At 34.1% G+C, this 27,233-nt stretch overlaps 1 protein-coding gene across 1 annotated transcript in view; it reads left to right on the forward strand.

Annotated features, from left to right (window-relative positions):
* The window catches only part of lrp1ba (low density lipoprotein receptor-related protein 1Ba), a 332,672-nt gene that overhangs the window by 295,443 nt on the left and 9,996 nt on the right, over positions 1-27,233 (forward strand). Inside the window, exons 73-87 of the mRNA XM_073862191.1 lie at positions 1,159-1,281; positions 2,315-2,455; positions 2,670-2,804; positions 7,908-8,027; positions 8,103-8,344; positions 8,427-8,650; positions 11,025-11,131; positions 11,810-11,926; positions 14,726-14,899; positions 18,619-18,744; positions 19,681-19,845; positions 21,187-21,348; positions 23,197-23,371; positions 23,848-23,952; positions 26,810-26,923. Coding sequence (XP_073718292.1) covers positions 1,159-1,281; positions 2,315-2,455; positions 2,670-2,804; positions 7,908-8,027; positions 8,103-8,344; positions 8,427-8,650; positions 11,025-11,131; positions 11,810-11,926; positions 14,726-14,899; positions 18,619-18,744; positions 19,681-19,845; positions 21,187-21,348; positions 23,197-23,371; positions 23,848-23,952; positions 26,810-26,923 — 2,230 coding nt within the window. The remainder of the gene's footprint in view (positions 1-1,158; positions 1,282-2,314; positions 2,456-2,669; positions 2,805-7,907; positions 8,028-8,102; positions 8,345-8,426; positions 8,651-11,024; positions 11,132-11,809; positions 11,927-14,725; positions 14,900-18,618; positions 18,745-19,680; positions 19,846-21,186; positions 21,349-23,196; positions 23,372-23,847; positions 23,953-26,809; positions 26,924-27,233) is intronic.

The raw sequence follows: 27,233 nt of genomic DNA on the forward strand, positions 1-27,233 counted from the left end.
GATCTTGATGTTTGATAAAAAGATACAATCAGTTTTAAAGGTGCAGTGTGTAATTTTTAGAAGGATCTCTTGACAGAAATGCAAAATATTATACAAAACTACATTATCAGGGGTATATAAAGACCTTTCATAATGAACCGTTATGTTTTTATTATTTTAGAATGAGACGTTTTTATCTACATACACCGAGGGTCCCCTTACATGGAAGACGCCATTTTGTGCCGCCATGTTTCTACAGAAGCTCTTAACGGGCAAACTTCTTTATTAGGTTGTCTCCAACAATGACTTGTTTGTCCTGTGTCGGCTATCGTAGCTTCTCTGTGCGTTTCAAAAGCAAGGGGTGAGCAGTGAACTGAGCTCTTGGTTGCAATTTGCAACCTCACCACTAGATGCCGCTAAAATTTAAACACTGCACCTTTAAATCAAGCAAATCAATGAACGGGTTACAAGTTATTTACTTTCAATAACTCAACAGCACATCGCTTTCGTGAAAAATCTTTGATGTCCTTCCGACACAGCGTTTATATTAAAGGGCACATATTATATCAAAATATCCCACAGATCATTTGTTATAGCATGTCCAAAATGCCCTAATATGGGTGCGAGCTTTTATGTGTGTTCCTTTAAATGCAAATGAGCTACAGCTCGTCATTCCCTTACCAACAGACAGTGAGCGCTTTTGGTTAAAAATATATCTGTTTTCTTTAAATACAGTTTGGGACAATAGTATATTTAGCCACATTAGCATTACACATTTAGAAAAGATTTTCTGTAAAGGCGAGGCTTTGTTTGTGTGACATCACATTAACAAGAGAAAAAACTTTAAAAAAGGAGAGGTTGGATTTTTTTCATTGTAGAGCTTTTGTGTTCACACACTGCCAATACACATTTATATCTATGTGGATTTTGCATAAGATGTGCCCTTTAAAATGAGTAGATTTTCTGCATTGCTATGTACAGTAAACACATACAGTGTAGTTGACCTTTGTATCATAAGTTGTTCTTGATGAAGTCTGGAGGATTTTTTTCGTATTATTTCAACACGCATCAACACAAACTCACAGCAAATGAAACAGTGAAAGCCACAAACAACAGAAAATCACAGATGTGCTGTAAAATGAAGTCGTGATTGCTGTATGTGTGTGTTTGGACCCGCAGGAAAGTTGCCGTGTCCTCCGAACAGACCTTTCCGCTGCAGGAACGACAGAGTGTGTCTGCGGACCGAACAAATTTGCAACGCGGCGAACGATTGCGGTGACAATTCTGACGAAGATGACTGTGGTGAGTACATTTCTATATTATTTCTATTCTTTTTGTTGTTTTGCTTTAGCTCAATTGGTATTGCGATAGCATCACAAACAGTGTTCGGGAAAGTTACTTTTGAAAGTAATGGATTACAATAGTAAGTTACTCCCCAAAAAAAGGAACTAATTGCATTACTTAGTTACTTTTCATGGAAAGTAATACTTACGTTACTTTTAAAGTTACTTTTGTGTTACTTTTCATACTTGGCTGGGGCTTGATCTCTTTTAGGCCTTGCAGGTGTTTTTTATGACTGAGAAGTTCTGCATTAAAGCAACACCAAAGAGTTTTTTTCCTTAAAATAACGTTTCCAAAAAACTTTCAGTCGTTGATCCACTCGAAACAGGGTGAACGGCACTTTCACATTCGCTTTGCAGCCCTCTATCGGCAAAAACCGCACTAAATATGTTTACAACCATTGGATCACGGTCCTGTAGTTCGAGTGAAAACTACAAAAACTTGCTTTACGGTAGACCTAAAATCCAACCAGAGCCAGCTATGCTGCAGTATTTACGACAGTGGTAATGGACAATTCCGCTTCTAACCTGTAGGGGGAGCAAAGAGCAAAAACTCTTTAGTGTTGCTTTAAGAAATTGCATATTTTCAGCGCAAAAAATGTCAAGCTCTGGGCTGCCATCTCCGTTTCTGACTTAAACTGTGCCCGCTCAGGTTCGCACGCATTGAGTGCGTAATTCTATGTGACTACGTTCAGTTTAATTTAGTACATTATTAGTATTTTTGTAATAGAATTAATTAATTTGAAAAGTAACTCGCATTACTTTTTTAAAAAGAACCTCAAATATTAATTTGTACATTTAAAAACGAATGCGTTACTTTACTCGTTACTTTAGAAAAGTAATATTATTACGTAACGCACGTTACTTTTAATGCGTTACCCCCAACACTGATCACAAATATCATGGGTTCGATGGTAAAATGTACCTTGAGTGCATTCTGTGATTGAAAGCATCTGTTACATGCAAAAATGTAATTTCTTATCTTTCTAATCCAGTGGATGTGGTCAGAAGGTCCAAGCCTTGTGGAAAATCCGAGTTTTCCTGTTCCAACCAGCGATGCATCCCAGCCGAGCTGCAGTGCGATCTTTTTGACGATTGCGAAGATGGTGGGTCGGACGAGCGCGAATGCAAATCTCGTGAGTTTTTGATCCCCACTTCCTGCAATTCATGTTTTTCAAAATTCCTTTTTACTTTTAATGCACTTTTACGAACGCTTTACTTTAGGTTAAGTGTTTTGTTTTTTTTACTTAATAAACTAAGCTTTTTGTATTGTTCCTATTTAAGTGTGAATTAATCTCACTTGGTATCTTATGATATTTGCTTATGTTTTGTGCATGCTTTCGATCGCAGATTCTGCAGAAGGCACTTGCCGAGAACGGCCGGACTTGTGCGGTGATGACGCATTTTGCAACCATACGAAAACGCCGTCCATATGTCAATGCAAAAAGGGTTTTCAGAGGGACCAGAAGACCAGGCAGTGTGAAGGTAGAGAATAATGTGTGCGAGAAATATTGATGTCTAAGGCCCTGTATCCACATTTACACCGCAGGAGTAATGGACAGGTCTAATATTTTGACACGCATCATTTTTTGTCCAGTGTCTTTACATGCGGTTAAGACATAATAGTGTTGCGCTGTACATTATTACTGTACCTCACTTGATCTGCCAAACAAACAAATGGATTACTGATGCCATCCAGTGGGTTGTAGAAATGTTTTTATTGTATAGTCATGAAAATGCAAATTTACAGTAAAATCAATTAAACACATTAACATTAGACATGATAATAAACAAAACTATAGAGAGCATTTTAAGGGATTGACAGGATCTATATGGTATTTCCCTTGTGTGTGCTAGACTTATTTAATGATCTATGAAACATTTATACAGTAAGACATTTTTCACTCGCTAGTCTTCGGCTAGTGCAGGTATACAGTATGAAATAATAAATGTATGAAATAAAAAATGCATTAGGTGTTGCATCTGCAAGCAAATGCTGTCCAGACTGTCAAAACTTGAGCTTTCAAAGCTATTAAATACAACCAACTAATCCTGAAGGATGTATGAAGTCAGTTCCCCTTAATTTAACACAGGTTTTATAACAGAGTAACCACAGGTAGTTCATCGCAATACATATGGACATCTACTAATGTGTGACAACCACAAAGTGTCCAGATACTTTCATTTTAAATCCTAAATCTATCGTTTTATTATCTGCTGTAACCCAGGGTTTCTCAAATTTGGGTTCCCGAACCCCTGGTGGTTCGTAGAGGAATTGCATAAAATGTAAACGAATAATACTAAAATAAAAAATCTAAATAAAACACTTTTAAATCACTGTTAAAAAGATTAATCATGAGTAATTGCATACAAAATAAAAGTTTTTAATTGCATAATATATTTGTGTGTGTATTATTATGTATATATAAATACACACATACATGTATAAATTTAGGGAAAATTATTTATGTGTATTTTATTTATTTATATAAAATAGATCAAAATCTAAATAAATATAAATATACACATACAACTGTTTCTTAAATACAAACATGCATGTGTGTCTATATATATATATATATATATATATATATATATATATATATATATATATATATATATATATATATATATATATATATATATATATATATATATATATATATATATATATATATATATATATATATATATATATATACACACAATAATTACACACAGTCCACAAACATATATTATGCAAAAAGAAACTTTTATTTTGTATGCGATTAATCGTGACTCATCTTTTTAACAGCCCTAATTTGAAAGCCCTAAAGTGTTTTATTTAGATTTTTTATTTTAGTATTATTCATTTACATTTTATGCAATTCCTCCATGAACCACCAGGGGTTCGCAAATTTTTAAATCACTGTTAAAAAGATTAATCATGATTAATTGCATATAAAATAAAAGTTTTTGATTGCATAATATATTTGTGTGTGTATTATTATGTATATATAAATACACACATACATGTACAAATTTAGGGGGAAATTATTTATGTGTTTTTTATTTATTTATATATAATATAAAATAGATCAAAATCTAAATAAATATAAATATACACATACAACTGTTTCTTAAATACAAACATGCATGTGTGTCTATTTATATATATACAAAATAATTAAACACAGTCTACAAACATATATTATGCAAAAATAAACTTTTATTTTGTATGCGATTAATCGTGATTAATCTTTTTAACAGCCATAATTTGACAGCCCTAAAGTGTTTAATTTAGATTTTTTTGTATTAATCATTTACATTTTATATAATTCCTCCACGAACCATCAGGGGTTTCATTAATTTTTAAATCACTGTTAAAAAGATTAATCATGATTAATTGCATACAAAATAAAAGTCTTTGTTTGCATAATATATGTTTGGGCACTGTGTGTAATTATTTTGTAAATATATAAATAGACACATACATGTATAAATGAAGGGGGAAATATTTATGTGTTATTTATTTATGTATGTGTTTATATATATATAGTATAATATATATCAAAATCTAAATAAATATACACATACAACTGTTTCTTAAATACAAACATGCATATATATATATATATATATATTAGGGCTGTCAAAATTAACGCGTTAATAACGCGTTAACGCAAATTCATTTTAACGCCACTAATTTTATTAACGGAGATTAACGCAACACGCAATTTCTGTTTGACCCTTGGTCCAGCCCATAGTTGAATGAACAGAGACGCAGACAAATGTGACTCTCTCTAAACAAGTAAAAGGATTTTTATAGAAATAAGAACATTAAGCAAATCGTCTACCAAATCCAATGCTCTAAATGCTCGTTGGACATCTGATATGATCTTTATTTATACGTCTGAGAGGTGTAACGTTACCGTCCTCCTAATGCTTAATCTAATACAAAAATGCGTCTCAATTCATTTTGGTTTCGCTTTTATGCATGACTTATAAATAGACTGCAGGACTTTCTTGATGTTAAAAGAGTCATTAAGAGAGATAAAGTTCGGTACCTGATTAATGTTAAAGAGTTATTAAGAGCGACAAGACTCAAAAGCGATCCCCTCAAGCTGACTGACTGATATCTGAAGCGCATGCACACAGACGCGCGAGTGCGCGACCCGGATATATAGACATCTACACAAAATTACAGTTTTACAAATATCTGTTTTGATAAGAATTCACGCAGGTAGGCTCTATAATCTGTTATGTTTTAAGTAAATGTTTGGTTAATGTTGGGTAAAAATACCTGATGTGTAACATTATGTTAGATCACTTAGATTTTAAGCAGTCTGTCTCAATGTCAATCAAACAAAAGGAAAAAAAGTTGAACATACATTGATGATGTTTTTGCTTTGTGTGTGCTTAATCTATTAGTTTTACCAGTGATTTTAAGGTATTGATGTGGTAATATAATGTATGGATGTGGAAATTTTTGTGGTAATTTGACTCTTTCAACTTCAAACACGTGTAGTTCTGTCATATTTTGTTATTTCAACAAATCATGCATTGTTCTATGTTTTAATAGAGAATGTCAAAATATGAACAACTATTTTTTTTAAATTTGCTAATTCCGACTCAACTTGCCAGCACATGTCACAAATAATGCAGCAGCAAACAAAAATGGAGAAAGAAAAATCTTCTGAAAAGAAAATTCATATCAAAAACAATGGCTGGTGATTCTGTTAAAATGTAAACAGGCTGTTGTTAACATACATTTGCATAAAGCATCTATATATGTATATATGATTAGAATATTAAAAACCTGAAAAGTGTTAAATTAGGGTAAATTTAGAATGGATAAAAATGTGCGATTAATTTGCGATTAATCGCAGTTAACTCATGAAATCATGCGATTAATCTAGATTAATTTTTTTAATCTATTGACAGCCCTAATATATATATATATATATATATATATATATATATATATATATATATATATATATATATATATATATATATATATATATATATATATATATATATACACACACATATACAAAGTAATTACACACAGTGCACAAACATATATTATGCAAAAAGAAACTTTTATTTTGTATGCGATTAATCGTGATTAATCTTTTTAACAGCTCTAATTTGACAGCCCTAAAGTGTTTTATTTAGATTTTTTCTATTATTAATTTACATTTTATGCAATTCCTCCACGAACCACCAGGGGTTTGCCAACCCTGGGTTACAGAAGATAATCTTTTGACTGCCCTAAAAATATATTTTATAAAAATATATTTAATTTTTTAATCTTCTTGTCATGTGACTATTACACAACACTACAATATATCAGAAAACTGAGAGTTCATGCAAAATGACAGATACGTTTTATGCACACTGTAAAAAAAGCATCATGAAGTTAAAACATCTTGATTTTTCAAGTAAATTCAACCTACTGTTTTAGATTTTGACTTGTTTGTTTGACATAAAACTTCACTGCAAAAAATGACTTTCTTACTTTTTCAGTAAAAATATCTAAATATTCTTAAATTAAGATATATCTTGTTGATGAGCAAAATGACCTAGGAAAATAAGTCTAGTTTTTAGACAAAAAATATAAACTTTAAGTAAATTAGTAAAAAAAAAATAAGTAAAAAACCTGCCAATGGAATAAGAAAAATTTTCTTGAAATAAGTTTACTTTTTTTATAAACACTTATTCAAGAAAATGTTTTCTTATTCCATTTGGCAGATTTTTTGCTTGTTTTAAGCACAAATTTGCTTACATTTTATATTTTTTTGTCTAAAAACTAGACTTATTTTCCTTGGTCGTTTTGCTCATTAAGAAATTACATCTCAATTTAAGAATTTTTTGATATTTTTACTGAAAACAAGACAAAAATACTAAGAATTTTTTTTTGCAGTGTTTAAAAACAAGTAGTTTTTTTTTGTTAAAGTAAAATAACAAATATATGTTAATTTGATTTTCCAATCAAAAAAAGAAAATTACCAGATGAAGGTACGATAATAACAGGTAATAATAACAATACCTTTGTAAAATACTACTGATAAAAAAACTAGTAAAATACATAAATTAATGTTTTTGAACTTGCAAATGTGCTATTAAATGCTTTAACTATTTACTTAAAATCTTAGGGGGGCCTCAAGTAAATAATCTATGTCAAAGGGATTAACAAAAAGTTTGAAAACCCCTCATAAACTTTGTTTCCTTACACATTCCTTAACTATTATTGCATTAGATGTGTTTGCATTAAAGTCTTGTTTATATGTTCAAATATTGTGTGGGTTTTGCCTCAGTGCATATTTCTGCCAGTCTATCATCGAATAGACAGCCGAATGCCAAGGTCTCTTTGTATTCAGTTCATCTCAATCTTTAAGCCGTCAGTCATATGCCAGCGGTCGCTTCAGGGTCATCTTTCTGACACAAACTAGAACCCCGGGAATCAGCAGGCACGGAGCGCAGATAAAGAAAAGTCCTCCGTAATCCCCAACAGCCTAAACAAACGTCATCCCTACAGCGTTGTTAAAAATGTCACTTGTGAGCGCTAGTGCCTGACGGACAGATGTGTTCCTCTCTCCTCAGAAGTCAACGAGTGTTTGCGGTTCGGAACGTGTTCGCAGTACTGCACCAATACGAAAGGGTCATACAAGTGCACCTGTGACCGAAACTTCAAAGAAATTAACGGAGAATGTATCACAAAAGGTATATTTTTACCATTCAAAAAAATGCTTATTTGTTTTGTTTTGTCTAAATGTTGTTTTCTGTCTATGCGGTCAGGACCAGAAGATCAGGTCCTCTATGTGGCCAACGACACGGAAATCCGGAGTTTCGTGTATCCGTATAACCAAACTCACAGACACACGCAACTCGTTCGTATCTCGGACAGCGCCCGCATCATCGGAATGGGCGCAATGTTTCACTTTCACAAGTTTTTGTGGGCCACGCAGTTTAATCCTGGAGGAATGTTTTATAGAGACCTGCAGGAGAGAAGTCCCATCTCATCTATCAGTGGAGTCATAGTAAGTCAGTCAAAGGAAGACATGCAAAATATGGTGTGGGTCTCCAGTGTGGGTCTTTTTTTTACATGTTTTGTGTTTGCAGTGTCCAGACTTTAGGAGACCAAGAGACATCTCTGCCGATTGGGTAACTGGGAACCTTTACTGGACCGATCACTCCAGAATGCATTGGTTTAGCTACTACACGGCACACTGGAGACGACTACGATATTCCATTAACGTGGGACAACTGGGCGGCCCAAACTGCACCAGGCTCATCACCGACATCGACGGGGAACCTTTTGCTATCACTGTTAATCCTGTACGCGGGTAAGTGGTACGGGATAAATCAAATCAATCTAGTTTAAAGTGGATGAAGACAGGGTAGCTGGTTTGTTGCTGGTCCAAGGTGATCAACCAACTCAATCTAGCATGACTACCCTGCTAGACAAAATGGTCCAAAGTTGTCACTGGGGCAGTACACTGCAAAAAATGATTTTCAAGAAAAAAATTCTTAGTATTTGTGTCTTGTTTTCAGTAAAAATATAAAAAAATTCTAAAATTAAGATGCTTTTTCTTGATAAGCAAAACGACCCAAGAAATTAAGTCTAGTTTTTAGACCAAAAATATCAAATTTAAGTGATTTTGTGCATAAAACAAGCAAAAAATCTGCCAATGGGTTAAGCTAAAAAATCTCGAACATTTTTCTTAAACACTAAATTCAAGAAAAAATTGCTTACCCCATTGTCAGATTTTTTGCTTGTTATATTTTTGGTCTAAAAACTAGACTTGTTTTCTTGGGTCGTTTTGCTCATCAAGAAAAAGCATCTTTAATATGCAGTGTTCAAATTATGTCAAAGATTAAGGGGGGTCCCCTAGCTAAGCCCACCGATCGTTATAGGTTCGTCGTGATTTCACAAAGTAAGATGTAATATTGGATCATCATTTTTTACCCCTCAAAATTAGTGTGAAATAATAGTTTGAGAATAATTTACTCATTCACGCCAGCAATTTTGTGATTTTCACAAAAATTTCTTCTAAAAATATATAAACATACAAATGATACAAACAAACAATAAACAAAGAAACAACACCGGAAGAAAAAACGTTTCATCCAATCTATATTTTTTCTCTGCTTATAAACTCTTAAATATGAGTATTTTTCTTTAAAAAATATTTTATTTTTTAGCAAAAAGCTGAAATAATTGCATTTTTGTAAAGGAATTTTGTTAGAGATCAGATTCAGAACGATTATCAAAACATACACAAAGTTTAAAAGTAGTAAATAACATTTTGGCTTAAGTTGTTTCATAAATTTAGTTAATAAGTTAAGTCCCGGTATTGCAGATTAACATAACAATTCATCAGGAACACTTTTTTTATGCAAATGCACTGGGAAAAAATGATTCATTCAATTTATTAAATTTATTTAAACAAAAGTTGTTTGTTTTGTTTTGACTTTTTATTTAATTTTTTTTAATGTAGCTTAAACAAATTGATTGCAACCACTTACCTTTTTTTAGTGTGTTTTCACTTAATTGATGAGATAACTCGTCAATGGCAGGGAAAGAGTTAATCTTAAATCTAAATCTAACAATTCCTCTAGAAATCAGCCTGAGACGCACTTGAGAGTTTATGCTTTTTTCAGACAGAAATCTGTTGGATTATTTTATTGTGAAATTGGGACAAATAATGGACAGTATCGGTTTGTGGCAGCACAGTATGCAAATTTTAAAATCATGTAATATTTAAAAATTTTTAAAAACCAGGGGACCCACATAATTTATAGTTTTGTTCCCAGCCCCGCCTCAATTCGAACACTGCTAATATGTACCATTTAGGTACAGATATGTCTACATCTGGTACCAGTATGTACCTCCGACAACAACAGTGTACTTTTTGAACACCCCAGTGACAGCTAGGGACCATTTTTTTATACTTTTTTTTGCCAGTGTACCGTTTTCCCAGACTCACCTTTTACATCCAAAATACAATTCCAGAATTGTGGATACGTTTTAAGTAAATAAAGAAAATGAAAATGGGAATGTCACTCTATGCAGGTCACATGCTTTTTATAAGAATGCTTTTTCTATTTTTATGTGGTTTTATAACAGAGGTAACAGAGTTTGGGAAAGACACATATTACGGTTTAAAGGGGACATTTTACAAGACTTTATAAAGATGTAAAAATATATTTTCTGTCTCCAGAGTACATATGTGAAGTTTTAGCTCAAAATATCATTATATAATTTATTATAACATGTTAAAATTGCCATTTTGGGTGTGTCCTTTAAAATGCAAATGAGCTGATCTCTGCACTAAATGGCAGTGTTGTGGTTGGATAGTGTAGATTAAGAGGCGGTATTATCCCCTTCTGACATCACAGGAGGAGCCAAATTTCACTTATCTATTTTTTCACACGCTTGCAGAGAATGGTTTAGCAAAACTAAGTTACTGGGTTGATCTTTTTCACATTTTTTAGGTTGATAGAAGCACCGGGGACCCAATTATAGCACTTAAACAAAAAGTCTGATTTTCATGATATGTCCCCTTTAAATACCTTAATATGGTAAGATATCAAAACTATTGTCAATTGCTAGATAAATTGGACTTAACTGTTTTTGTACCGTAAAAACCAAATTAAACGCAAAGCCGTTTGTCTCAAGTTGTAGTCAATTTATGCATTTAATATATTTTTTCATAGAATGATGTATTGGACTGTTATTGGTGACAAGTCTCACATTGAAGAGTCTGCCATGGACGGTTCCTTGCGTCGCGTCTTGCTGGAGAAAAACTTGCGAAGGCCGACGGGTGAGGTTCCAGGGTGTCAATCATCCTCACACTGTTTTTATTAAATGTTCTCAGGCTTAAAAGCGTCCCTCAGAAATGTTCACAGGAGAAATCTGCCATATGTTATGCTATAAAAGGACCACTTATAAAATGTCTGTCACCGTTACTTGAAATGCAAGGCAGAAAAAGTATCTCACCAAGAACTCCCAAGATCATTTCAGCTCTCAGTGCAATATACAAAAACCTATTTAATATCTGTTCTGTTTCAGGGCAAAAATCTTTCTCGTTTTATTAACTACACTGTGCATACATAGAGAGAAATACTGTATTCGTTTTCGGGTGATATAGAAATATAATTGAATGTATTTTTTCATGCATAAATTAAACCCAGACGTTTTATTAATGTGACTGTAAATGTGTGCAGTTCATTTACATGTATATTGCTAGTTAGCTATATAAATAGATTATTTTGTCCATAATAATATGATTTTAATTTTCTACTATAACATGACTCTGGGGCAGTAATGTACACTTAAAAATATTAATAAACTGTGTGTTTCATCCCATGGTTTGGTCAAATATGGCCTTTTTCTAAGTTAATTTAAGTTTCAGGTCCATATTTTACCTAACCATTATTTCGCACAACCCAGCATTTTTTTTTTTTTTTTTTTTTGATGGTAATCTTCTCTGTCTTTACAGGACTTGCCATTGATTATTACAACCAGCGGTTGTATTGGGCGGATTCAGAGCTCTCTCAGATCGGCAGTGTGCGATTCGACGGCTCTGATTCGCTGGTGGCCGCTAGTGGTCGAGATGGTAAGTTATATTTTACAAGGATGTGTTTTGATGTATTAAGATTATTCGAAGCACGTTTGTAATCAAGCCCAGTGGGTTCCCAATAGCAAGGTTATAGTGATGCTAATTTCAAACATCTAAGGAGCTCCAAAGGTTAAACTGGAAGGTTAGATTCTCACTTAGACTGTGAGTTGATGCTATTTAAGAGAAAGTCAATAAATTCATAAATGAATGAATTATTAAATGATTTTAAACGTAAAGTCACAATGAAACTGAAGTAGCGATTGTCCTATTTTACCCGTTTTAATGTATATCCAAGTAAAACGGCTTCTGAAATGAGAAAAAAATTATGACGGGACTCTAATTTGTCCGTCGAGAATTGATTGGATCGTTGGAAGTTGGGTCATGTTGGTATTTGTTAATCGCTGCGATCTTATCCCGGGCCCGCCCTCCTGCCGTTCCTCGTGACCGGAAGTAATGAGAGATCGTTTCGAGGAGGGAAGGAGATTTGTGTTTTTAATTAAAGATTATGAAGGCACAAAAAATAAAAAATACCACAATAGTCCAAAAAAAAAGGTTTTAATTTTATTGTGACTTTAACGGAATTTCAATGAAAAAAAAAGAAAATTCTGACATTAAAGGAATAGTCTACTCATTTTTAATATTAAAATATGTTATTACCTTAACTAAGAATTGTTGATACATCCCTCTATCATCTGTGTGCGTGCACGTAAGCGCTGGAGCGCGCTGCGACGCTTCGATAGCATTTAGCTTAGCCCCATTCATTCAATGGTACCATTTAGAGATAAAGTTAGAAGTGACCAAACACATCAACGTTATTCCTATTTAAGACGAGCAGTTATACGAGCAAGTTTGGTGGTACAAAATAAAACGTAGCGCTTTTCTAAGCAGATTTAAAAGAGGAATTATGAGAGTGAGAAGGGGAGCGGACTTTTCAGGCGAGTCGAAGTACTCCCAAAAGTGCTATTACGCCATAAAATGTAGCTCCTCTTTTAAATCCGCTTAGAAAAGCGCTACGTTTTATTTTGTACCACCAAACCTGCTCGCATAACCACTCGTCCAAATAGGAAAAACGTTGATGTGTTTGGTCACTTCTTACTTTATCTCTAAATGGTACCATTGAATGAATGGGGCTAAGCTAAATGCTATCGAAGCGTCGCAGCGCGCTCCAGCGCTTACGTGCATGCACACAGATGATAGAGGGATGTATCAACAATTCTTAGTTAAGGTAATAACATATTTTAATATTGAAAATGAGTAGACTATTACTTTAACTTGAGTTGCCAGCCAGCGCCAGCATTTTTCATGATTTTCACAAGAATTTATCCCCTTTCAAAAAATGTTCTTTTTTAAACATATAAACATACAATATATCAAATAAAAGACCCTCTGCTTTAAAAAAAAAAAAAAACGTTTCATCCTACCTTTATTAGTTATCTTTTATCATCTCTCAAATATGGGTACAGTAGGTTTCTTTATAAACACCAAATTTTGAGCAAAAGGCTGAGATAATTAAATTTTTGTGAAGGGCGACGGAGTTCTTTCTCTTTCACGTGAGGTGTTACTTCCGTGTTGTAAAAGTTACGGAAGTGCACCTGGTGGATAATAGCGGTATTGCAGAAAGCCGGAAATTCTCATCATCGGCAGGGAAGCGTTTTCTTTTAATTGACGAGATAACTCGTCAATGGCGGCGAAAGTTGTTCGGAACCTGTAAAAACGCGAGTAACCAACTCATTTAAATTTCAGTTATTGTAACTGCGTTACTTGATTTAAAAAAAATACTTCGTTACATGCTCATTACCGCTAAAAGTAGTGGAATTACAGTAACAGAATTACTTTGTAACGTGTTACTCCCATCACTGTTTTTAACGCAACTTGTGTTGTCCCTTTCATTTATTTTAACAGAAAATAACGCCTTAAATGGCATGACACACACATTGTGTATCAATCATTTTTTACAGTGTATTACTTTGTTCTGCTGAACACAAATGACGATATTTTAATGAATGTTTGTAAGATCAGGGGCACCATTGACTTCCACAGCAGTGAAAATAATCCTATGGAAGTCAATGGTGCCCCAGATCTGTTCAGTTACAAACATTTCTCATTTTCTTTCCATTTTCTTGTCTTTTCTTTTATTTGTTCGTTTGTTCATTATTTTAGTTTATTTTATTGATTAATTCATTCATTGTTTTATTTTATTTTATTTCATTTTTATTTGATTAATTTATTCATTCATTCATTCATTTGTATTCATTTGTATTTTATTTTCCAAATAAAGGTTTCTCTTACGTTAGACATGTTTTGGTTTGATTCTGGGCCTAAGGTTAAATCAGTGGCGGCCAGTTACTTCTTTTCAAAGGGCACACAATGCGGATTTTGTCACGTGTGTTTAGCCCGTCAACAAACACATATTTTGACATGACGAGAAACACACAGGACACTTCGAACACATTTGCGCCCCTTGAAAGAGAAGTCACCAGTTGCCTCTGTGTTTATTATTAACATTTACATTAAAATTAGGTATTTATCAGACACTTTTATTCAAAGCGACCTACAAAAATTAGGAAACAATAAAGCGATTTGTCATAGGGAGGCACTAGTACAAGAAGTGCTTATACCAAGTTACAAGTTTTCACTATTTTGAAACAATACCTGTTAAATTATGCATAATGCAATGTTAAACAGAGAATGTGCTTTAGTTCTGTGCTTTATTTTGCATGATTCAATTTTCACTGATATACGCATGTCAGGATGCACAAAAAAATCCTTTATGTGTCTTATATGGCTTTTTTATAGGAATCTCTCAACCCTTCCGTATCGACTTGTTTGAGGACTACATTTATGGAGTCGGCATGAAGCACAACATCTTTAGGGTTCACAAATACGGAAAGTTTCCCGCCGAGAGACTCAGTCTGGGTGTGGAGAGAGCATCTAGTATCCTGGTCTTCCATCGGTACAAACAACAAGAGAGTGAGTCTTCATCATCTCTCTCAAATGTGTCTCCTTGTATCACAAGACTGAATCTGGTGTTAAGGTTTTATTTTATGGTCACTATCCATTGGACTATTCTGAAAATGTCTCATCTCTTCCATCATTCCCTTTCTCGACACGTTTTGTGACCTTTACCATCTTTCATCTCTCGGTCTTGCGTTTGCTGTGCTGTATCTGCCATTAGATTTTTCTCTCTTTGTAACCCTCTGTTCTTTGTACCCTACTGATCTCCAGTCTGTTAGAAAGAAGGAGGGATGGATCTATCTATCCCTGTGTTGTTTATCTGTGTGCTGTATAATGGCAAGTCATCTCACCCTGATGCGTTTACAGTGGAAAGCTTTATTGAACCTTTGCGGTCTTTAATACATCCTACAAAGCTAAGAAAAGCTAAACCCAAACAAACAATACATCACACACGCATTACGCAACCAATTGGTTTATAAAAGACGGTTTGTTTCATATAAAGAAAATGTCATCATTCGAGAAACCCTACTGTACAGTAGATAGGGCTGGAGGGCAATGTGCTGCAGTTTCATAGCATCATTGTTTTCCAAAAAAGCATTTTTAGGATGAAACTACTTTCCCACTAACATTTTAACAGATTTTTACATAAGCGTTAGACTAGCATTACCCATATTACATGAATAAATGCCATGTTTGGGCTGTTTGTACTTATAATGGTAGAAAAGTTGTCCCTGCTATTAATGTTGATGTTTTACGTTAATGTGTTGTTGTTTTTTTATTATCCAGTGCTTTACAAAGATACTTTTCAAGACACAATATAAAATATAATAATAATAATAATAATAATAATAATAATAATAATAATAATAATAATAATAATATTATTATTATTATTATTATTATTATTATTATTATCAATATTCATACCCATATCAGTATTCATATTCGTATTGATATTAATAATAATAATAATAATAATAATAATAGTGATAATTATTATTATTATGACTGTTATCATTACTGTTATTTATATTTATATTAATAATAATAATAATAATAATAATAATACATTAATAATGCATATTAATTATTGTTATTATAATTATTATTATTATCATTATTATTATTATTGTTATTATTATTGTTATTGTTATTATTATTATTATTATTATTATTATTATTATCAATATTCATACCCATATCAGTATTCATATTCATATTCGTATTGATATTATTAATAATAATATTAATAATAATAATTATAATAATAATAATAATAATAATAATTATAATAATAGTGATAATTATTATTATTATTACTGTTATCATTACTGTTATTTATATTTATATTTATATTAATAATAATAATAATACATTAATAATACATATTAATTATTGTTATTATTATTATTATTATTAATGACCCAATCAGAACAGACTTCTATGTTAAGCTTATTTTTTGTTTGTCAATCCTGTTTTTTTATTATTATTTGTCCAATTTATTAAATCTTTCTTTGTTTCTCTCTCCCTCTCTCTCTCTCTCTCTCTCTCTCTCTCTCTCTCTAGCTGCGTTTCCATTACCCTTAAATGGCGCAATTTCTCCATAAACTCCCGTATTTATATTAATAATAATAATAATACATTAATAATACATATTAATTATTGTTATTATTATTATTATTATTATTATTATTATTAATGACCCAATCAGAACAGACTTCTATGTTAAGCTTATTTTTTGTTTGTCAATCCTGTTTTTTTATTATTATTTGTCCAATTTATTAAATCTTTCTTTGTTTCTCTCTCCCTCTCTCTCTCTCTCTCTCTCTCTCTCTCTCTAGCTGCGTTTCCATTACCCTTAAATGGCGCAATTTCTCCATAAACTCCCATATATCGCAAAAATGTTTTTACATTGGGGTGAGGTGGTTTTTCAGGCAATTTGAAAAAGCAATTTATGACCAAACTGCAATACGAATTAATTTTCCGCATTAAGCGGTCACCTGACATGCGTAAAAGTGATCATTCTTTAAATATGGCCCAAATTGGTTGGACAAGACAGATAACGTGGTTGACTACACATGACGTAACAAGAAGCAGTAAGCACATGAAATCAAAATCAAAAGTCTGCTGAACACAAATAAAGATATTTCAAAACTGGGGCATCATTGAATTCCATAGTAGGGAAAAAAAGTATACTATGAAAGTCAATAGTGCCCCAGATCAATTTCTTCCGATTTGTATTTTATCTTAATGTTATTTTCCAGTTTCACTTTTCTTGATTTTATTCTGAAAAACAGTTATATCGTAAATACTCCCATATATCGCAAAAGGTTTTAATTGCAATTTCATTGTGAATTTAAAGGAATAGATCACCCAAAAATGAAAGTCTGACATTATTTACTCATCCTCAAGTTGTTTTAAACCTGTATAAATATTTATTTGTTCTACTGAACACAAATGAAGATATTTTAATAAGTGTTCATAAACAAGCAGATCTGGGGCACCATTGACTTTCATAGTATTGTAAAAAAAATAATACTGTGAAGGTCAATGGTTCCCCAGATCTGTTCGGATACAAACATTTATTTTTTTCCCTATTTTTATTTTGTCTTAATTTTATTTTCCAATTTCAGTTTTCTCTTATATTAGACCTGTTTTGGTTTGATCCTGGGCCTTATGTTAAATAGCAAATTTAAAGGGGCCATGGCATGAAAATCTGACTTTTTTCATGTTTAAGTGCTATGATTGGGTCCCCAGTGCTTTTATCAACCTAGAAAATGTGAAAAAGATCAACCCAGTAACTTAGTTTTGGTAAAGCGTTCTCTACGAGCACATGAAAAAATAGGTCGTTGAAATTTGGCTCTCCTTATGATGTCATAAGGAGCTCTTATTCTAATAATACCACCCCTTAATCTGCACTATCCAACTACAGCACTGCCATTTACTGCAGAGAGAAAATAATTTACAGCACAATTGAGTTTCAATTGCATCAAACCACCATCATTATTATCAGCGTTTGCACTTCATCTGCTCATTTGCATTTTAAAGGACACACCCAAAACGGCACATTTTTGCACACACCTACAAAGTGTTAATTTTAACATGCTATAATGAATTATCTATATGGTATTTTGAGCTATAACTTCACATATGTGCTCTGGGGACATCAAAGATTTATTTGACATCTTTAAAAAGTTTTGTGACATGGCCCCTTTAAAAAAACGTCAATTTTTGCATAAACTCCCATATATTGCAAAAAAAGGTTTTATGCTAGAGAAAAATTTATTTAGCGATCACCTGGCATGTTACATTATCATTTAAAAAATATGGCACGGTATGTTTGGTTGGACAAGACAGAAGAGATTGGGTCGACTTCATGTGATATCACAAGAACCGGCAAGCGCATGACCTCCAAATACCGCAAGAGCGATTTGGGAGTCGACTGCTCTGTATGCTTTCGAGTTTGCTCTCGCTGTATTTTGATATCATCCACATGTCGGGCTGCCCAGTACCATATGAAGTCGAATACACCTGTCGCCATGGTTTTTGTAATGACTTTTCGCGAAACAGCAAATTTTTGCATGACATCAGTTAATGGAAATGGTGTCTTTTCGCAAAAATTTATTGTAAAATAAAGTCTTTGCATCTCTCTGTCTCTCTCTCTCTTTGTGTCTTCATTGATATTTGTCCCATTTAATGTTATTTCTTTCATTTTCTCTCTTTCTCTCTCTTAGTCTCGAACCCTTGTGTGAAGCTGAATTGTGCATTTCTCTGCCTCCTGAACCCCACTGGGGCCAGTTGTGTATGTCCTGAAGGAAAAACTCTGGTCAACAGGACCTGCGCAGACAGCAACATCTCAGGTACCTCTGTCAAAACACGCTGGGCAGAATGCCCTTACATCTCGGACAGAACGGCAGAGCGGCCCCGGGCACTCCGTGTCAAACTCGCACGTTTCACCTCACTGGTTTTGACAGGAGTGTTTTTATAGGATGCCGAGCCCTTTAACCAACATGCAGCACACACCTACTGTCAACATGGCTTAAAAAAGTGGGCTAGTGTCTCTAGCGTACATTACAGATCTGCAGTTTTGTTTATTTGTAGCGATATTATCTTGCATCAATTATGCAGGTGCAAGAAGTTTGAACATGATCTCCACATTGAAAATAGCAGTTTGATATGAGTAAAATGTTTTAATTAATATATTTTTTTATAATTAACTCTTTCCCCGCCAGCGAAAAGTTGCCAGCCAGCGCGTGCGTTTTTCATGATTTTCACAAAAGTTTAATGCCTTCCAGAAAATGTTCTTCTTTAAATATATAAACATTATATCAAATGATATAACAGACCCTCTGCTTTCAAAAAAAAAAAAAAACTTTTCATCCTACCGTCGGTAGTTCTTTTGTAACCAGCTCTTGAATATGGGTAGGTTTCTGCAAAAACACCACATTTTGAGCAAAAAGCAGAGATAATTCCATTTTTGTGACAGACTTTTCATAGAGATCCCATTCAGAGCGATCTTTAAAACAGACACGGACATTTTAAAAAGTTGCGGAAGGGCCACCTAGTGGATAATAGCGGTATTGCGGAAAGACGGAAATACTCGTCAATGGCGGCGAACGAGTTAAGCGTCATTCTGTGGAAGTTGTTACCAAGTGTGATAAACGTACCCAAATACATGGATATATGTGATGTCATAAAAAGACAGCTTTGTTTATTAGTTAGTTTTCATTGAATCTAGTTTTGTTTTTGTGTCAACAGCACGCTAGTTAAACATGTGGCTGTGTGTTTTGTCGTAGGTGACCTTTGCCGCCCGGCCTGCGAGAATGGTGGTCGATGTCTGACGAATGAACGTGGTGAGTCGCGCTGTTTTTGCTGGCCGAATTTTTCCGGGGAACGCTGTGAGATCAGCCACTGTAAGGACTATTGCCAAAACGGAGGCACCTGTACGGGATCGCCACTAGGTAGGCGCTGTTTGTTTGTTTGTTTGTTTTTCAGTTTGATATCATGATGATGGCCATTTAAAATGTATAGACAATAAATATTTAAAGGGGACATTTTTTAAGATCTCAAATAAATCTTTGGTGTCCCCAGTGTATGTATGTAAAGTTCTAGCTCAAAATACCATATAGATAATTTATTACAACATGTTAAAATTGACACTTTGTGAGCAAAAATGTGTCCTTTAAAATGAAAATAAGATTATCCCTGCGCTAAATGGCAGTGCCGTAGTTGGATAGTGCAGATTAAGGGGCAATTTCTGACATCACAAGGGGAGCCAAATTTCAATTACCTATTTTTTCACATGGTTTACCAAAACTTCTAGTTTGCTACAAGCCTTGGGGACCCAATTATAGCACTTAAACATGAAAAAATCTGATTTTCGTAATATATCCCCTTTAAATGTATACTGTCAATGTACGTTGCCTAGTTGTTATCTTGCATGTGAAACTAAAATATTTTGTAGTATTTTAAGATATATTTTAAAGATTAATGATGCAACTATCCTCATATTTGCAGTCTATATTCTTGCATGCGGTTTCTTACTGTAACAGAGAAAAGCAACTCTTATCTGTTATTCATCAGTTGTTCAAGAACGTCTGAGGGCACCAGAAGTTCTTCTGTTGTCGTACCCTCTATAAAAATACCCAGATGCATTTGCTTTAACGTGTAAACCATTGCAAATATTGTGTCAGGGACTAAAATTTGGACGAACATGTTTCACGTCTCGTGAACAGGCGGAAATTGTTTCCGTTGGCTTTATCACATCAAAAACTGTCGTTCACGCAAGCTGGCAGATGGACCACCAGCAGAAGAACAGAACATCCCTCAGATTTGAGCGTGCGATGAACATGTGCACATATTAAGTCGATGCCCAACAGATGTACCATCTCGCAAATCCTGGCGTGCTTATGTCACAGCAACACAAACAATCAAATTCCGGGTGCCGGAATGTTTACAGAAATAGCAGAGGATCTTTGCGTATGGAGATATACGAGATTAGCTCGCAGATGATGTTTTACATCTGCCTAATGACTTGAACTGTTTGGGTTCAGTCTCGGTGCATCACATACCTGGGGTCAAACTTTTCAATCCAATTCCAGTTGTTTGCCAAACAGTCACATACAGTACGTACAATAGTACTGAAGTATGTAAGAACGATAAAACTTCAACAAAATCTATTAGACAATAAAGAAGTGTTTGATACTCCAAATAGGGTCCCACACATTTGTGACCAGGGGCTCAATGGGAAACCACTGTGAAACTACTAAAACCATTTATTTTTATTGTCTTTCGAATGAAAGGAAAGCCAACTTGTCGTTGTGCTCTGGGTTACACCGGCCCGCTGTGCGAGAGGCGTGTATGCGATGGTTACTGTCTCAACGGAGGAACGTGCGACATGACCCTGGGCAACCAACCCGTGTGCCACTGTCCGGCAGAATACACAGGAGAACGCTGCATGCATCGTAAGTTACAGTCGACTACAAACTAAACATTAAAAATGAAGATGTGTGTATCTCTTAAAGGGACACTCCACTTTTTTGAAAAAATGCTAATTTTCCAGCTCCCCTAGAGTTAAACATTTGATTTTTACCGTTTTGGAATCCATTCAGCTGATCTCCGGATCTGGCGGTTCCACTTTTAGCATAGCTTAGCATAATCCATTGACTCTGATTAGACCATTAGCATCGCGCTCAAAAATAACAATCAAATAATAATCAAGGACTTTGCTAATGTAACATGGCTGCAGCAGGTGTAGTGATATTACGCACTGCCCGAAAATAGTCCCCTGCTATTGAAACTTACTAAGGGGACTATTTTCGGCTGCTGCGTAATATCATTGCGCCTCCTGCAGCCATGTTACAGCAGCAAAGTCCTTGATTATTACACCAGAATGAGAGCATAGTCCTAGCAATAACTGCCTAGAAAATAGCAACTTTTAATTTTCTGTCGGTCTTTGTACACAATGTAACTACAGAAGAGTCAAGTTTTAAATAGAAAAAATATCCAAACTCTTTGGTTATTTTTTTAGCACAATGCTAATGGTCTAATCTGATTCAATGGATTATGCTAAGCTATGCTAAAAGTGGTACCGCCAGACTCGGAGATCGGCTGAATGGATTCCAAAAAGGTAAAAATATTTTTTTTTACTCTAGGGGAGCTGGAAAATGAGCATATTTTCAAAAAAGTGGAGTGTCCCTTTAAGATATTAAACTGCCAGCATCTTTGTCATTATAATCATGCATATTTAAGGCTGATTAAAACGGCAAGCTAACATCACATATTTTCTTTTGCATTGTATATGTATTGAGGCCCTTATGAGGCCTTATATTTTAAATAAATGTACCCTTTAAAAGAAGAAAAAACGTAGCCCTTTTAAGAGTTAGGTCCCATTGAGTGCGTTGCCTTTTAAAAAGGAAGTTTCCCTTATTAGGAAGTGCAGCTAATATTGTATGTATATATATATATATATGTACTGTAGCGTGAGGGTCACAAGTCACAAAAGACCTACAATATTCGCTGCACTTCCTAATAAGGGAAACTTCATTTTAAAAGGGCAACGCACTCAATGGGACCTAACTCTTAAAAGGGCTACGTTTTTTCTTCTTTTAAAGGGTACATTTATATAAATATATATATATATATATATATATATATATATATATATATTTATATATTTATATATATATATATATATATATATATATATATATACATATATATATATATATATATATATATATATATATATACACATATATATATATATATATATATATATATATATATATATATATATATATATATATATATATATATATATATATATAAATTAAGTTAAAATAATTGTTTCAGTTTGCATTATAAACTATAGTTAAAATTGGTATGATGTACATACAGTATTATAAATCGACTCTACATATTTTTGTAGGTGAGTTGTTAGGTGTATTAGTTATCGGAGATTTAAATTTTATTTAGTTGGGCTTTTATCCAAAGTAACTTATGGCATTTCATATTGATAGCAGAAAATAAACACTATACAAAATAGTAATAGTTTACAAATAATAATACAAATTGCATTCGATACACGTTACAATTACGCTTTTGTTGTATTTTAGATGAGTCGATACAGTAAGACAAGGATTTCTTGATGTATGGATGTCTTAATGTAGTTACTGCAAAGACATCCATCATTACTTTCCATAGTGTAAATACATTGATTTCTGATATTATGCGTGTTTTATGATATGATAGACAGCAAACATAACATATAAAATAAAGCTAATTAATCTTCTGACTTGCTTTCATCACAGATATTTGTCACCATTACTGTGTGAACTCCAAGGCGTGCACGATGTCCAGCTCAGGGTACGTCGAGTGTGTTTGTCCCACCCGCTACGAGGGGCCGAAATGCGAGACGGACCGATGTCTTCGCTGCCGTGGAGCCCCGTGTATCGTCAATGAAGAGACCGGAGATGTTGCCTGCAAGTGTGTATTGAGCAAAGCAATGTGTTTATAATCGCACACAGGTGTTTCAGCAAGATATATTGAAATAACCGAATAGCGCAAACGCGCATATCACTATATTTAATTATTCAATAATAGGTCGATGCAGATAGCAGAGAGACTGGCAGTAATTTCTTGTTCTAGAAAACAAATATGAATAGTATGTTCGTTATACATTTTTCTAGATTAAAGTATATTTTGTTATAATTTAAAATGGTTTAAAAAAAATAATATATTGCATTGTTTTCGCAAGTTATGGCATACATATTTTTTTCCCAATATCGTGCAGTCCTAATAAATTATTTTAGTTTTTACAATGCATGTATATGTACAGTATATGTGTAAATACGTGTATATATATATATATATATATATATATATATATATATATATTTATTGACGTCTCATCAAGAAATCAGTTTGAATGAATGGATGTGTGTGTTTGTGTGTGTTTACAGCTGTACTAACGGCAGAATCGCAGCCAGCTGTCAGTTGTGCGATGGATACTGTTATAATGACGGTACCTGCCACCTCGACTCGGAGACGGGCCTGCCGTTCTGTCAGTGAGTAATTTCTTAATAGCTTTCTATGGCAACAAATTGCCTGTCGTTATTTAGATTCATTCTTTTTAAATTGCTCCCTCTGGCAATGAGAGCGCAAGGTTTAATAGCTTTATTCTGCTCGTCTGAGTTGGCTGGATGAATGTTTTGTGAAGGAGAGCATAAGAGAACGAGGTTTTATAGCGAAGGAGTGAATTATCACAGCGGGGGTCCATAATCTGGAGACAACCGGGAAAACCAATAGTAGAAATCAGAGGAAAATAGTATTAGATCGAATGAAAAGTCAATAGTTGATGGTTAGAGCCTCGAGTCTGGCTTACATATTTTCATTCTTTTATTTATTTGATTTCTTATTCTCATTCTTTGTACTTAAAGCTCACATAACACACGCTGTTTTAGCATTTCTGATGTTAGTCTGGAGTACCTATAGAGTAGTATTACATCCTTTATATCTCCGAAAATTCTTTAGTTTAATCAGATTTATAAAAGAAAGATAAGTTTTACAGATTCTTTCCGATAACGTACAAAAAAATTAAGAAGGAGGAGTTACTACCGCGGGAGGAGCGAGTACGAGTCATGCAACACTACAACACTGTTTAATTTATGATTCACTACATGTTCGTGTCATTTATATAACATGTACGGGCCTATTTCCAACATAAGGCAGAAGTCTTACTTACCGCATGCAATTCATGACCCAGTTGGGACTTTTCAATGAAATCCAACGTATGAAACACACACACAAAACTCCGCTGCACAACAAAGCTGTTTCACGTGATGTGATGTTTGTTAGTTCTAGCGTCTCCCGCTGATTGACTGGTGGGCGGGGTTTTCCGGGGGAAGTGCCCATATAAAGAAGTGACACGTATAGAAACCCCTGAAACGTCAGCTGGACTTGTAATCGAAAAAAACTTTCCGAAACTTGTACGAACCCTGTCGAAGTGCATTCGGCACAGAAATACTCGTAACACACCCAACTGCTTTTTGGACACTTTGCTTATGTTTAGCATGTGTTAATAAGTCAGAATGCATGAAATACCATTGAACCACCCCTTTAAAATACACAAAAAAAGTTAACGATAGAATCTACGTATCATCAATGATAGCAGCATAGTAAGAGTTTCGCATTTGTGCTTGAGGGCCACCTACCTGCAAACAAGGGTACTGCAATACTTTGAGATTAGTGAAAGAGTGCCTCTTCATGGTTATTAACTCATTCCCCACCATTGACGAGTTATTTTGATTTTATGGAAATCTGTAATACCGCGATTATCCACTTTATTACCCAATTTATAACAAAAATTAAGCATTTTTTTTTATAAATTTTACACTCTGTGTATGTTTTGATAATCGTTTCGAATCTGATCTCTAACAAAATTCCTTTACAAAAATGCAATTATTTCAACTTTTTGCAAAAAAAAGTATTTTTGAAGAAAAATACCTATATATAAGAGTTTATAAACAGAGAAAAAAATTCCCATTTTGTTTGTTTGTTTATTGTTTGTTTAAAAGCAGAGGGTCTGTTCATTTTATATATTTGTATGTTTATATATTTTTAGAAGAAAATTTTACTGAAAGACATTTTTGAAAATCACAAAAAATGCTGTCCAGAAATGAGTTAAATATGGTTTTAATGAATGAATATTAAATTAATGAATATTAAAATTTCAGTTTCATAAATTGCTCAGAAAAAAATCATTGGCTTTGGTCAGGAGGGGGGGCAGTGCCCCCTGGCCCTCCCAAATTCAATGTAAATGACCTACAATGACAAATATTTCTTTATCTTTCCAACAAACTTGTTTCCTTCCAATATCAGTATATACACAGAATTTGAGAGATGGTGGAGTGGCGGAGACGTTGTTTGTGTACATTTTTCCTGACCGCATTTGATGACAGATAATCGTGAACTGAATGTAGTGGACACGTTTCATCTATCCGCCTGAAATGATTTGAGTTTCACCCGAGCCTTGTGAATTTCTCTGTGATGGAGCTTTTACCGAGCTTTTTCCAGGCACAATAAAACCCAGACAATATTCACTCCCGCCTCCCGCTTGCACTTTCTGGGAAGAATAAGCATGCATCGCAATCTTCAAGCCAAACAAAGCCAAGATCTCTAAAAGGGCCTCGTTGAATCCCTTTCAGTCCGTGTTATTGAGGAAAATCCTGCAGAAAATAGGGACATGTCCTTTAAAGGCTTAGCAATAGCACCTGGTCTTCATTTTCCACTTCTTTTTCATCTCTGGTCGCCATTGATGGGCCGACAGCTCCATTGTGCGCCTCGAAAACGAATCAATTTGCATGCAGATGATTCAATCGTGTTTTTCCGACTTTGTCCCTGGAGGTGAAGGGTTGGTAATGATGAGGAACAAGCGGTGACCAGATATTCAGAGATGACGTGGGAAATGTGCATAGTTATATAGACATATTTGACTTCACATCACCCCATCAGGAACTTTGTTGTCTTTTGTTTGTGTTTCGTTTGGATTTTGTTTTGTTTTCTCTCCCAAACAGCATTTCATTAAAGCTTGTTTCAAAGAAACGTTGCTATTTAAATCCATAGAGACACTGTTTGTTTTGTATCAAATGAGACAGCTAGATTCAAGCCAGCATGCGTGTGTTTGTCTACACGTCCCTTAAAAAGTTTCGTTTTGTTTTCTTTCATTCCCGCAAGACATGTTTTAAACAGAGTTACAATTGCCCAACTTTACATTATTACAGCATAATGTTTGTGCATATATAAATTGGCGGTATATAACAACACTATTGCCTTCACCAGTTCTTGCTTTCATCTTGCTCTATGTGTGTGTGTGGCCTCTTTTCTTTTCCTCATGTGTTTTTCGTCTCATTGCGTTTTCCTCAGTTGCCCGTCCGAGTTTAAAAGCCCGAGGTGCGACCAGAGAGCGAACCCTTGCGATCACTACTGTCAGAACCAGGGCGTTTGTTCCCTCACCGCCTATAACAAACCCCAGTGCAAGTAGGTCTATTCAGTTTCCAGAACATTCCCACTATTCCATCAGCCACCGTAAACGGCACGGCCATAAACGCCACCCCACGGCCAATAATCGGCACCCTTCACTTGCATTGCATTTCGACGTGCGCTTCCATTTGTATGTTTGGCATGAATGTACGTTTTTAAAGCATAGACATGTTTGTCATTCACATGTCCTATGATTCAGTGTTTATTAACCATTTAACTTCATTTGTTTTATACTTTCATACTTGATTTATTCATTTCTTCACTTGAGTTTGAACAATGTGTGACACTTTCTATGAATATGGTAAAC

This window comes from Misgurnus anguillicaudatus, chromosome 23, assembly GCF_027580225.2.
Source record: "Misgurnus anguillicaudatus chromosome 23, ASM2758022v2, whole genome shotgun sequence".
Classification (NCBI taxonomy): domain Eukaryota; kingdom Metazoa; phylum Chordata; class Actinopteri; order Cypriniformes; family Cobitidae; genus Misgurnus; species Misgurnus anguillicaudatus.